This window comes from Chenopodium album, chromosome 21, assembly GCF_948465745.1.
Source record: "Chenopodium album chromosome 21, dcCheAlbu1.1, whole genome shotgun sequence".
NCBI classification, from domain to species: domain Eukaryota; kingdom Viridiplantae; phylum Streptophyta; class Magnoliopsida; order Caryophyllales; family Amaranthaceae; genus Chenopodium; species Chenopodium album.
In genome coordinates this window covers 37,556,441-37,570,047 of record NC_137854.1, presented here as the reverse complement: position 1 = coordinate 37,570,047, position 13,607 = coordinate 37,556,441, and the positions used below count along the sequence as shown (strand labels likewise).

Below are 13,607 nucleotides of genomic sequence, written 5' to 3'. Positions count from 1 at the left end.
AACAAAAGCTTGTGATCAATTCAAACCCCATTTTCCCAAAATTCTGACAACTTTTTGCATCATTTTTGCTAGTTAGAAAAAATCTCATGTAAGCATATAGCCACTAGTCATATCCAAATGCTCAATGATCTTGATCGAAATCACAAAATCTAACGTTAAATTCCTCAAAATTATAAAAGGAGAAGGATCAAAGTTCGCGAAAATGGAAGTAGAGATCATTTCCACAGAAGCTATTAAACCTTCTAAACCAACCCCATCACATAGTAAACAACACAAACTCTCCAGCCTAGACCAACTCTCACCTAGCATCTATGTTCCCGTCCTCTTGTTTTATTGTGCCCCTACGACTCCTCACGACCATGTTAGCCTATCTTCACAACTAAAGAGCTCACTTTCGGAGACATTAACTCATTACTACCCATTTGCAGGAAAATTGAACATAGACGGTGTTCATATAGACTGTGATGATAAGGGAGCTCTTTTCTTAGAGGCCCGGGCTAAGAACAACCTTGTTGATATCCTCACATTGCCAAAACTTGAGGCCTTAAGCATGCTCTTCCCTGATGATTTACAGTGGAAGAGCTCGGAAAATTCAAGTGTTTTGGCTGTCCAAGTTTGTTACTTTGATTGTGGAGGTTTGTCCATTGGCATTTGCATTTCACAAAAAGTTGCAGATGCTTGTACCATATTTACCTTCCTCAACGATTGGGCAACATATGCTCGAAAATCTGGTGAGTCAATATTTTTATTAGTAACGTTACCTCTATGTTATAGATAAATCGATGTGAGAGAATAACATTGTCACGTGTTGTTATTGTAGCAGGAAATAGCGGCCTTCCATCAATTTGCCCTGTGTTCAACACAGCATTATCAATTTTTCCTCCTAGTGATCAAATTGTCGTACCAGAGCTTGAATTTACGATAGCCAATGTCGTCACAAGGAGATATGTATTCCATTTAACAAAGATATCAGAGCTCAAGGCTACCATAGTGTCCAACTTGAAAGTCCTAGACAACCCAACTCGTGTTGAGGTTGTAACATCACTCATATATAAATCCATCATTCAAGCAAATAAAATTCGATCTCTTGGCTTGGTAAAGACATATATGCTAGTACAAACGGTAAACATGCGTCCTAGAATGGTTCCATCATTGCCAGGAAATACTATTGGCAACATAGTTTGGTACTTCCCGGTGATGACCACAGACAATGATGACATAAGTCTAGAATCATTGGCAACCCAAATGAGGGAATCGTTTTTGAAATTATGTGACGTTGCTAAAAATGCTGAAGGGAAAGGATGGCTTTTGATGGCGGGCAAGTTAGAAAACGACGGTGAGCATAGCCAGGATAATGCTTACAAATTCAGCAGCTGGTGCAGGTACCCTATATACGAAGTGGATTTCGGGTGGGGAAGCCCTATGTGGGTTAGCACTGCCGAGTATCCTTACAAGAATAGTGTTATTATGATGGATTGCAAAGACGGAGAGGGGATTGAAGCATGGGTGACCTTGGATGAAGAAGTGATGTATGTGTTTGAAAGTGATGAGGAACTTCTCAAGTTTGCATCCTTAAACTCAAGCATCTACGACAATATGGAACTTGTGGGTTTGTAAAAATGCAAGTTATTGATGTTAAAGAGGGTAGTAAATGATTCGAGTCGATGAGCAAGTTTTAGTTGGTTTGAGCTAAACTTGATAAGAATTATGAGTGTTCTCAATCTAGCTCGACCTTTAATAAGCTTTTAAAATTCTTGTTCAAGCTTTTATCTCAAACCAAACTCAAAACGTTACATCTTGAGGAACGAAGGAAGTAATTACTAGAGTTATCTTGATTGGCAAATGCTTGATGTGCAATGAGCCAATGACAAATTCCATACATAGTATAGGCAACAAAGATTTACCCCATAAATTGTGACAAAAAACTTTATTCAAAAACCTTAGTGTAATAGTCATTTAGCACAAAGAATATTGATCACATTCTTAACAAGATACCCTTTCTTCCCCTTAAGAAACTCCCTAACACCCTTCTCATCTCCTACAAAACCCAACCCTTTCATCTCCTTCAAAAACTCTTTTCCCTCCAACTCCTTCCCCTCCCTCACAAACGCCTCGAAAACCGCCACACAAACCCCGGTATTCGGCCTCATCCCCTTCCCCAACATCTCCAACACATACTCCTTAGCCTCATCAATCATCCTGCCCGCGGCAAGCGCCTTGATCAACACACTATAAGTATAAACATTAGGAAGAACCCCAGATGGCAACATCCTCAAAAACACCTTTTCAGCTTCCTTGCATAGTCCAGCATTAACATAGGCCTCAATAACAGCAGTGTGGGCCACCACATCAGGCAATTTCCCTTTCTCTTTAATCTCCTTAAACATTTCCAGCGTTTCATGGGTTAAACCATTGTTAGACATTTCGTCGAACATCTTGACTGCATTACTGATTAACCCCTCTGTTCTCATTTTCTGGAAAACTTGGTGTAAATTCTTGGGATCTGTAGGTTCGAGAATGGTGGGTTTGTTTCTAAATGGGTTTTTACCGGTGGGTTCGGATTCGGGTTCGGGTTCGGATTCGGAGGAAGTGAATTGGCGGGTGATGAGGTTAAAAGGGGGAAATTGGGGGGATTTGGAGGTGGAAGAGAGAGGATTAAGGAGGAGAGAGAAAGAAGAGGGGGAGTTTGATGGGTGAGAAGAGGAGAGACGGCGGAGAAGGTGGCGGAGATGTGGTGGTGCAACTGCCATGGTTTTACTTGCGAGGGGTAAAAGGTGGAACTCTGAAAAATAAGTCTTGAGAAGACAATCGGTCAATTGATTTGGTTTTGAAAGGAGGGGAATGCCGAAAGCCGGCTTAGCTAGGGGTGTCCATTATTCGGATAAAAACCGAAGTCCAATCTAATTCAAACCGAATTATTAATTTGGATTGGATCCAAATTTTAATTCGGATCGGATTGTATTTTTTTGAAAATTCGGATTGGATCGGATTGACCTTGTTTGGATCCAAAAATCCTAATTAACCGAAATATGAAACCATACTTTTACAAATATTGATTGTTTATAATAATTATGTAAAATTATGTTGATAATTACATGTATATAAATTATGTAAAATTATGTTTTCAATACTTGTATTAATAATGTACAAATTATAATTGCTTTTTTATTTTTATTTTTATAATCACTATACACCTTAAAATTTTGCAATGTATATTAATTCGGATTCAAATAACCGAATTTTAATTTGGATTGAATTGATGAGAAATTCGGATCGGATTGGATTTGAAAACTAAAAATCGAATTTTATTTCGGATCGGATTGTATCTGATCAAAATCCAAACCGAAAAACGAATAGACACCCCTAGCCTTAGCTTGGGAGTCAACGGCGAAAAAGTTTGGTCATATTTTTTTTTTGGGTATGTATTATTGTTATAAAATACGTAGTACTTCATATTAAAATACTCGTATCATATACAGTATAGATTAAAAATGATCAAGATATTGTACACGAATTATTAAGCCTATCTTCACTCAAGCTTGAGACCTAGAGTGTTTAAAATGTAAACAAAAGGAAAAAGCAAAATTTATTATCTATAAATGGCCAACATGGGGCTATATGCTTATGACCAGACTGAGCGAGACTGTTGTAGTCCTATTACCTTCTATTTAGATATGAGTAAAGTATTTATATACTCTCTCCGTTTCTTTTGCAATTGAAATGTTTTGAATTTTTTCAATATTCACCTAATTCAATTTAACTAATGTTAATTCAATATGGCTGTGAGAAGATCATTATTATTATTTTTTTTCCTTTTATAATGGTAATAAAAAAGAAAACATTAGAAAATCCTCTGTGATTACTCTTAGGTTACTTGTAGGTTTTATAGGCTATAAGTGACCTACTTCGTATAATGATCCTAAATCACAACTCCTGCCAGAACCTATGAAATTGAGTTGATAGTGGCTCAAAGTTTATAGACTAATAATTCTTTGTGGGCTACAATAATCGTGCCACGTGTTTAATGGATATATTACAAAAATTCGGTAAGAGACGAAAATTCCCCTTAAACCCAAAAAAAATAATAATAAAAAAAATTAAAGGCTATGGTCTATGGATAAGCAAAAGTTGGCTGATTTGTCAAACTTTCAACCTCCAAAGTTACAACAACAAAACCAAACCCAGTAGAGTTTTAGCACAGAAGAACACCAATTTCTAAAGAAAAAGAGTGAATTTTGCTTAAAAATGGAGGTGGGTATGTCTTTAAACCCTCTAATTAGACTACCAATGAAGTCAAACTCAAGAACATTTGATGAAACTTCATCAATTATCAGGCACTCCTTCATTTCTACAAGAACAAAAAACCCAAAATTACAGAAAGGGCAAAATCTGCAATTTGTGGTGGAAGCCAAGGGTAAAAAGGGAATGACTTCTCGTCTTCTTCAACGCCCTCCTCCTCCTCCTTTGCCCAAGATTGAAGATGATGGCAATCCTCGTTTTGTCATCTTCATTCGTATGGCTAATGTCTGCTCTTTCTCTCATCTCTCCTTTTTAATTTCACCCTGTTTATCACTTTATGTTCTTTTGTTTTGAACTGTATTTATGTTGGGTTGTATCATGCTCTCGATTTTATGATCTAAGTGTTGCATATTTGAGTTTTGTGTGTTAAAAGATATCATCTTCACCTGTTTTTGTTAGGTGGGTACTTGAAGTTTTCTTTTATTTCGAACTCTATGTTATAAAGTGGGTGTGACGTCTATCATGCTATCGAGTGTAGGATCTAAGTGTTGCGTATTTGATTATTGTGTGTTAAAGATATCAACTTACATTGTTTTTGTTAAGTGGGTACTTGAAAATTTCTTCTTTAAACCATGGAAGTTCACAAAATCCCAAGTGGGTGATTGGATGTTTTGAAATTTTGGTAGCCATGATATGTGTTTGAAGCATAGATGATGATGTTATTAGACTTATTGGACAGGCTTGTTTGTAATCGTTGCGAGTTTTCAGTTATGTAAAAATTAATATAGAGAATTCTAAATGCCTATGTTACTCATATTTCAAGTGTAGGACACGGCTATTTTATGACTATTTTGCCTGATTTTGGCCAAAATTGAAGTTACTTGTATTTGACATTGGTATTTGAGGTAAAATGAAGAGTGTCAAGTGTTGTCGCCGAGGGCATTTTATGTTGTTTATTTCAAATGTTTATTTTAGGTTGTTTAGAGTTGTGGTTATCGTTACCATTGTTTGCCAATTAGTGCCTTCTAAGTAGTATTCGTACTTGTTCATTTTGATTGCATTTTCATCAAATAATTGGCATCATATATTGGGCAGGTTTACCTATGGTACCCTCTTAATCTAGTTACTGGTGGTACAACTGCAAAGATTATGGTTGCTGCAAAAGATAATTTCCTGGGGAAATACATTTACAAAGATACAATTGCTAGAAATCTTGCAGCAGTGGTTTATCGAGTAAGTTCTCTGATCATTGTCTTTGATCCCATAATTAGCACTATTCCTGTACAATTTGCCTTGGGTGTGTAAACTTTGCAAGAACAAACAACAATGACAACCTTCTCGTGTGATTCATGTTGAGGCAAGGTCTGACCAGATCCAAATTTACACTATTCATACATGACCCTCAAGTGAAAAATACTATAGAGGTTGTAACCAGCCCATCGGTCCAAATATACATTCATAAAGAGTAATTGGTTCTTCAGAGCAAATATACCTAAAAGCACGATGTAGTAAGTTTAGATGTTATAAATTGCAAGTCTTAAGTTGCTGGTCACCGAGGAACTTAAAGATTATTGAAAAGAGCAGTGGACAACTGGGGTGTGGTTTATTCTTCGTACTATTTACTCTATATTCCTTTTTTTTACCACATTAAATCTATATTACCACAGACCTGAAGTAAAGCTGATGATGTTCAGTTACTCTAAGAATCTAAGTAGGCAGAGATATAATCCGATTCTTGAAAGGTAGTCAGGAAGTAAGTTATTTGTCAAACAAAGGTTAGAAGATAATATACGTATTTCCAAACTTATATGTTTCACATGAATGGGCTTAGACGAGCTCATATTCTGCAGTTCTATCTATCTGTGCCCTTCATACTCTCTGTTGTGGTCTTGTGTTTATTCAGAATTGCTATTGTTACTCCTTATTTATTTAGGTTTTTATTGATCAATGAAGAACCTGCTTTGTTCTCTTTTCCTTCTTACTTTTCTAGTTGCTACTGCTGTTTTCTTAGTTTTGCCTATAAAACTTGATGCTGAAACATATCCTGTCTTTTAGTACATGTAATCATGTATACTTAAAAATTAGATTTTCCTCATAGTCAGCAGGATTGCAACACTCACTCTTTATACATCTGAGGCGCATTTATTTAGATATGTCCCCCTGATACTTGTTGTATGTGCTTGTACAGGACGAAAAGGAGTTAATAAAGATTGCACAGAAGCAATTCCGTATTTTGAGGAACGCAACTGAATTCAGATATGGCTACAAGCTTGTTGTAATGTTTCTGCAGCCTTCTCTTAGCTAGCTTGATATCTCCTACTCAAATCATCCTTTTTCCTTTTATAGTTTGATGCAACTTTTAAACTTTTTACCTCAACGCATGAGTGTTGATTTTGCTGATCATTGTTAAATGCAGGAAAATTGTGATATAAAAACGGCTCTTACTCCTAAAAATGTTATTGAGGTAACTTCTTGCTTTGTTATTATTTACTCTGTATATCCCATATATTGATCAACAATAAATAGAAGTAAATGGGTCCAAGAACATTGATGCATGTCAGGGCTTGACCCCAGACCCTAAAGTCAAGAGTAACAAGTCTTACTAAGCAGACAAAATCACGCTTAGTTACTTCTTTTTCTGTTTACCTACAATAGACTTGTAATTTTGAAGATCAGATTTGAAAACTTTTCATGTTTTGTGAGGGGGCTGGGCTGATGTCCATTAACTCTGTTCAACTTGTGATTTGTCACTGCTGCTGATGTAATCTCACTTTTCTGTTCAGCTGCCGACTCAAGATCAGCTCAAGACGGTGGTTGATAAGGTTAAAGACTTCTTTGGAGATGCAAAGGAATCCTTTGGTAAGCTAACAACATTAAACACAACCTCTGAAGAAGGGGCAGAGGAATCTTCAGCTGAAAAATCCAAGTGAGTGTAATTTGTTTGGGAAATTGAGGGACATCGTATTATCTTCATGTGCATTTTTCCATGTTGTTTGGTCGAAAGGTTGAAATCGATGTTATGAGTCCCACTGTAAAGGTGTAACACCATGATATGAGGAGGCACAATGTCCTCCATGTATGAAAAAGGAGAGCAGCATTATACAGTTTTTGGTTCTTGGAGCTTTGTCCTTGTAATTGCATCAACAGGAAAATCATCTCATTGTACTAATCTTGTAGAAAATTACAGAATTTTTCTTACTACAAAATTTCCCTTTATGTACATGCAGACTTGGTTAATTATTTTTGTTATTGATGAAGTATGCTGAGATTGCTCTGTTTATATATCATTATTCTACTACTTGGACAAAGAATTGTGAATATGGAATTATGGACTAGATAATTTTTATGATTTTGTATCATTCTCTTATGCTAAATGACCCTGAAAAGGCTTAGGGCATGTTCTCATTGACGGAACGGAATGGAACCGAACCGAACCCAGCTGAGCTGAACTGAACTGAATTGAATATTTTATAAGAGAAGGAAATTAGGAGCTGAACTGAGCTGAACTGAATTTCAACGTAAGAGAACAGGCCCTTAGTCTTTAGAGAATGACTATCATACTTTTACGTTGTTCCTTGAAAAAAAAATATTGAACCCAGAAAGTTCTGGACATTCCAATGATAAACTCTGATTCCTCATCTTTGGGAGGAGTTTGACAAAATTACTACCATTATAATTAAAAACTACTCCCACTTATGGGATTAAGGCTTGATTAATTAATTGATTGGTTGATTGATTAAAAACTACTAGCAAAAAAAATATATTTATCATTAAATCGTGTATACTTGTATAACGGTTGCATTGCAGTATATAGCATATATGCGCAGCATCTGCATCACATAAAAGTCCAGAGCATATTGGAGTCATTTGGTCAATAATTAAAAGGTATTTTTGTTTAAAGGTTGAGGTTCGAGCATAACTTATGTAAGTTTACATAGAGAAAAATGATTTTACACCATGTAAGGTGCTCAATCGAATAACTAGCTCTTTAAAAATTGACTAGCATGGAGAAGATAGTATCCTATACATAACACGAGCAAGGAGCAATGCAATTTCTTATAACTACGGAGTACTAATTTACTACGTATGTGTTTAACCTAAACCGAGTCATATTTTAAGTGGGTTTTTAAAGTACAAAAAGAAAACATTAAAAAAAAAAAATCTGAAGAAAACCAACATTCATGAGAAGTCTAGAAGCTTGAAATGCACATGATTTTTACAACAATTCCAAAATTCCAAAACCAGAAAAATCTTTGCTTCCAGAAATGTCCACTAAAATCCCCACTAAAAAAAACTTCTATATAATGCATCTCCTAAATTCTTAGTACTGTAACATTATTATATCAGCAAAATCCAACATTATCCAATTTCCCAAATCAACTTTTGATTCATCAATCAAACATGGCTCAATCACTTTCCCAATTTAGCAACACAATTCCCTTTACTAAATCATCAAACACTTTTTGTGGCCATTCTTCTTTTTACCCAAAAAAACTTCCAGATTTTCAGCAGAAAAAGTCTTGCTTTAATGGAGGAATTAAAGCCATGAAAGCTGATAGAAGGGATAATCCTGAGTATTTGCAGAAATCTGGGTTGAGGAGGAGAGAACCTTCTGCTGCTCCTATTGGTAATTTCATTTAATCCTTGGCTATTTTTTTTTTAAATTCTTGTTTTTGATTAAATTTTTATATTAATTATTTATTTATTATGAATAAATTTGATCAAATTTATTTGGGTATGTTATTTAAAGTTTAGAATTAAGAAGAGGTAGAGAGATCATATCAAATTATTGAATCAAATGGTTTTGTTTGATGAGTAACAATAAAAACAGAGGAGCTCATCATAAGAATTAATTTGTAGGTACATTGTTTATGCTTTGTACTGTAAGTGAAATTGATCAAATTTTTATAATTAATTTCTTTGTTTGGAATTATGTTACACTTAAAAATAATCCGTACTGATCTAAGATGTCCGAAAAATGTTGTCACGTATATCTTAACACTACTATTAGTCCATTACTTACAATGGTGAAGGGGTAGTCGTGGCACTATTTTAAATCAAGGTTTTGTAAGGACGGTTTAATATGACAACTAATTTGAGACGGATTGAGTATGATTAATATTGTATGTGGGTGGTTATTGGTTAACCATATACTTGTATGTTGATTGGTGTCATACTGACATGCCAAAGTTTCTAGATTTCAATTATAGCTCCATAAAATGTGCTAGACTGTGGTGATATTTGATTCAATGTGCCCAAACGAATGTAATAATTTTGAACTAGAACTATATGTAAAATGCAATCTTAGAACTACTCATTTGTAGTTAAGCTGTAATTAGGCAGTATCTAACACGTACTGAATGTGTTACCAATTTCAATTCAGGGTTATGGGATAGGTTTCCATCTGCTAGAACAGTGCAACAAATGTTGGATACAATGGACAGGGTGATGGAAGAGCCGGTTGCATACAACAGCCATTGGCAATCGCCACTGCCCAACAATGGAGGCGAGTATGTGCGTGGGCGTACACCATGGGAGATTAAAGAAACCGAGGGTGCATATAAGCTGAGGTTTGATATGCCAGGAATGACTAAAGAAGATGTCAAGCTTTGGGTGGAGGAGAAAATGCTAGTTATCAAGGCCGAGAAGGTGTCGAAAAGTAAGGATGGTCAAGAGAATGGTGCAGTGGAAAATGAAGGAGAGTGGCCTGCTAAGAGCTTTGGTAGGTATAGCACCCGGATCGCGTTGCCAGAGAACATCGATTTTGAGAAGATCAAAGCTGAAGTTAGGGATGGTGTGTTGTATATCACGATTCCGAAAGCTAGTGTTAGTAGCAAGGTGCTGAGCATCAATGTGGAATAATGGATTGATGCTTGTGTTTAGCAAGCATGCTACTTGAAGTATGAAATGTAAAAGATATTGCTCATATGTGTTGTGGTTGATTGAGATAATCAACACATTGAGGCAGTGCAAGTAATTATATGTAGTAATTTTAGTCTCATTAGCACCAGTAAATGTATTCAATACTTTTAGAATGAAAAATTAGTTCTCTATATATATATATATATATATGCTTAGTATTATTTTCTTGATTTTAAAATAGAGTTGGTGGTAAAAGTTGAACCACATTATTGGAGATGAGGACATGCAATAAACAAGTTAGTGTTGAACCCATTTCAATTAGTTTACAAAAATAGGCTAATGAGAGTTTTACCTATAGAGGAATGAGGATAGTGTCTTGAGCATGATCCAAGGCAAAAAGCAGCATGACATACATGGCTAAGGTAGGAGACTTTAGACATGATCACAAAGGGTGCAAAGTTGTGAACCGAGGCATTAATAAATAATAAGATATTCGGTCTAGGCCTCATGGGGTTACTTGGGAACTATGGGAAGTGTCTTGATGCATGTCTAACATTTTCGATTTTGAAAATGATCTCTTGAGATTAAATTGAAGGTTATAATATACGAAATTGGAGATATGTGAAGATTTTCGAGTGTTAGCTAGCAGTAAAACTCAAGAAATGGTTGATGATGCATCTCAAGGCTACCAAAGATAGTTTGGAACCATTTATGTCTGATAGATGGCCAGTGGCCACATATAGGCCTAGGTGACCTCGAGTAAAAGATGGCTGACGTGTTCGTAACAAACAAAATCAATAGTTAAGAAGTTAAAATATGGATTTAATAAGGAGATTTTGACTAAAATCTATTTGTGATTAGAATATTTTGGCTCTAATCTTCCTCTAATAGTTCAAAGGGACAAGTTGAAATGGCTATATATCATAAAACGTCAATAATCATTTAAGATGTAAGCATGAATTTGTTGGATATTAGCCGTACATAATTTCTGATCTATTGTTAATGATTTAAGCATTAATTAAACGTAAAGAAATCACCAAATCTAGCTCATAAATCGCTTGCCCAAGTCATATAAAATATACACTATGATTGTGATTACATTTTAATGATTTTATGAAATTAAAATAGCACCAACGGTCTTTTTTGGACTGAGGTGGCCTCAAAATCAGAAAGGTCCAAAAACTTGACTATCAATTAAAAATTGTATTAGCCGTTGGAAATAAGTGTTCATTGACTGAATTTGGCGCCTGGATAGATTCACCACAAATTAGAATTTTGTATTAGGAAAAAGGTTGTTTAAAGAAGCAAAAGGTTATAGTAATTTTTTTTTTATTTTTAATTTTCTTATTTGCTTATAATCGCAATAAGAAAAAAATTCATATAATCATGATACTTAAATTAAATGAGAAGAAATACCAAGAGATAGTGTTGTAAAAAAAAAAAAATTTAATTAAAAAATACTAATAAAATTGGTACACTTGTGTGTATAATAAAGTAGATGAAGCCCGTGCAATGCACGGTTTTTTTTTTTTTAAATTAATGTGTTAAAAATTTGTTATATATTTAGATAAAATTCATACGATTAAAAAATAATATTTTATATATAATTAATTTAAACTTAAATATCTCATTCGTCAATTTTGCTTACGTGGTATTTGAATTATTTAATTATATAAGAAATTAATAATCTCTTATTTAATTGGCTAAAACTAAAATTTATAATCCTACATGGCGCGCCGAGAAAATTAGATCCTACGTGGCTCTCTAAAAACTCGGGAAAAAAACTCCCCTTTATATATATATATATTAGATGCTTTATGAGGACTTATAATTTGCTTATTTATATATCAATCATCTTTATCTTGTTGTGATTTACTTTATCCAATTTTTATTTTTATTTTTTAATTTTTTTTATTATTATTTTAATTTTAGATTTTCTCAACAATACAAGATACTTCATTCTCAAATTCAGTAAGCTAAATTTTCAAAGATATACACAATATTATCTCTAATGACATCTGTATCGAGAAATTGATAGCAAAATTAGTACTAATCTTTGTAATTTTGTGCATAATAAACTTTAGATATGTTAAATCCTTCATATTTTTATTTTTTTGGTGTTTAGAGAGCCAGAAAGGCTGGGGTGAGAATCAATCCCAGAATGTCTTGGGATCGGGAGGGAAGCTCTAATCACTTGAACTATCCCTTACTCTAAATGAGTTGATTAAGCACCAGATTCATCCAAAAATAACATCCATTTAATACTATATGATACTTTTTTTAATAAGGTAAGATCAAGAACCCTATTGAATCAACACCTCTCACAGGTTAAACCAATCCATCTCTACAAGTCAATGCACCTGAAAGTCACAAAATGAGTCCCCGATTATCAACTCAAGTCAACCAGGCTTGTTTGGTTATGATACTTCGTATTTGAGGTGGTGCATCTTTGTTCATATATTAAAATATTTTACAAGGTACATGAGCAAACATTTAACTACATTGAATTATGTATATTAAGTCATAATTTGCCAAGTTAACACAATTTTGAGCTATATATTTAGTGCACAACACTTGACCTTTGTAAATTGTGGAGTATTAAACTTAATGTATATTTTAATAATGGTATCACACGAAAACTATGAACTCTAATAAAATTGAACCCGAGCCGAATTTAACTTGTGAGAGGTTTCAATCCGATAAAACCCTTATCCTTACTTAAAAAATCTAATATATATATATATAAAGGGGAGTTTTTCTCCGAGTTTTTAGAGAGCCACGTAGGATTTAATTTTCTTAGCGCGCCATGTAAGATTCTAAATTTAAGTTGTAGCCAATTAAATAAAAGATTATTAATTTCTTTTACAATCAAATAATTCAAATGCCACGTAAGTAAAATTGACGAATGAGATTTTAAAGTATAAATTAATTAAATATAAAATATAATCTTTTAAGATTAGGAAATTTATCTAATATTTTAAAATTAATATAATAACAATTTTAACCACATTAATATGAAAAATATTTTTTTTTAAAATACTAACAAACGTGCATCGCACGGGCCGAGTTTTTAGAGAGCCACATAGGATTTAATTTTCTTAACACGCCATGTAGGATTTTAAATTTTAGTTTTAGCCAATTAAATAAGAGATGATTGATTTCTTTTAGAATTAAATAATTCAAATGCCACGTAAGCAAATTTGGTTAATGAGATTTTTCAATTTAAATTAATTATATATAAAATATTATTTATATATAAAATATTATCTTTTGATAGTAGGAATTTTATCTAAATATATAAAAAGAAAAAAAAATTATGTTAAAAAATTCAAACAAACCGTGCATCGCACGGGCTTCATCTAGTAATACTAATATATTAAAATGCTATGTATTTTTTTTAAGATCAATGGTCAAAGTTCATAAACTTTGATCCATTATTATATTCACTAGGTTAGAACCCGTGCGATGCATGGTTTATATAAAACCTATATATAATTTATACATTT

At 33.8% G+C, this 13,607-nt stretch overlaps 3 protein-coding genes and 1 pseudogene across 3 annotated transcripts; 3 read left to right on the top strand and 1 right to left on the bottom strand.

The window, feature by feature from the left end:
• The first annotated feature begins 202 nt into the window (after window positions 1-202).
• Window positions 203-1,617, top strand: LOC145600780 (akuammiline synthase 1 pseudogene; annotated as a pseudogene).
• Window positions 1,618-1,952: 335 nt separating this feature from the next.
• LOC145602917 (uncharacterized) lies at window positions 1,953-2,772 on the bottom strand. Its single transcript, XM_081659062.1, has one exon. It carries the CDS (start codon window positions 2,748-2,750, stop codon window positions 1,953-1,955), a length of 798 nt encoding a protein of 265 aa, XP_081515188.1. The 5' UTR covers window positions 2,751-2,772.
• A 1,339-nt stretch (window positions 2,773-4,111) lies between these two features.
• Window positions 4,112-7,514, top strand: LOC145601350 (protein HHL1, chloroplastic-like). Its single transcript, XM_081657350.1, has 5 exons — window positions 4,112-4,524; window positions 5,335-5,472; window positions 6,428-6,514; window positions 6,656-6,703; window positions 7,023-7,514. Exons 1-5 carry the CDS (start codon window positions 4,246-4,248, stop codon window positions 7,167-7,169), a joined length of 699 nt encoding a protein of 232 aa, XP_081513476.1. The 5' UTR covers window positions 4,112-4,245; the 3' UTR covers window positions 7,170-7,514.
• Window positions 7,515-8,394: 880 nt separating this feature from the next.
• Window positions 8,395-10,194, top strand: LOC145602887 (small heat shock protein, chloroplastic-like). Its single transcript, XM_081659037.1, has 2 exons — window positions 8,395-8,866; window positions 9,623-10,194. Exons 1-2 carry the CDS (start codon window positions 8,641-8,643, stop codon window positions 10,099-10,101), a joined length of 705 nt encoding a protein of 234 aa, XP_081515163.1. The 5' UTR covers window positions 8,395-8,640; the 3' UTR covers window positions 10,102-10,194.
• The last annotated feature ends 3,413 nt before the right edge of the window (window positions 10,195-13,607 follow it).

Bases quoted from the DNA above. Each gene is read 5' to 3' on its own strand.
- LOC145602917 (XM_081659062.1), bottom strand. From the start codon at position 2,750: ATGGCAGTTGCACCACCACATCTCCGCCACCTTCTCCGCCGTCTCTCC.
- LOC145601350 (XM_081657350.1), top strand. From the start codon at position 4,246: ATGGAGGTGGGTATGTCTTTAAACCCTCTAATTAGACTACCAATGAAG. The intron at 5,473-6,427 runs GTAAGTTCTCTG...GTGCTTGTACAG, and splicing joins TTGCAGCAGTGGTTTATCGA to GACGAAAAGGAGTTAATAAA. The intron at 6,515-6,655 runs GTAATGTTTCTG...TGTTAAATGCAG, and splicing joins GATATGGCTACAAGCTTGTT to GAAAATTGTGATATAAAAAC.
- LOC145602887 (XM_081659037.1), top strand. From the start codon at position 8,641: ATGGCTCAATCACTTTCCCAATTTAGCAACACAATTCCCTTTACTAAA. The intron at 8,867-9,622 runs GTAATTTCATTT...ATTTCAATTCAG, and splicing joins ACCTTCTGCTGCTCCTATTG to GGTTATGGGATAGGTTTCCA.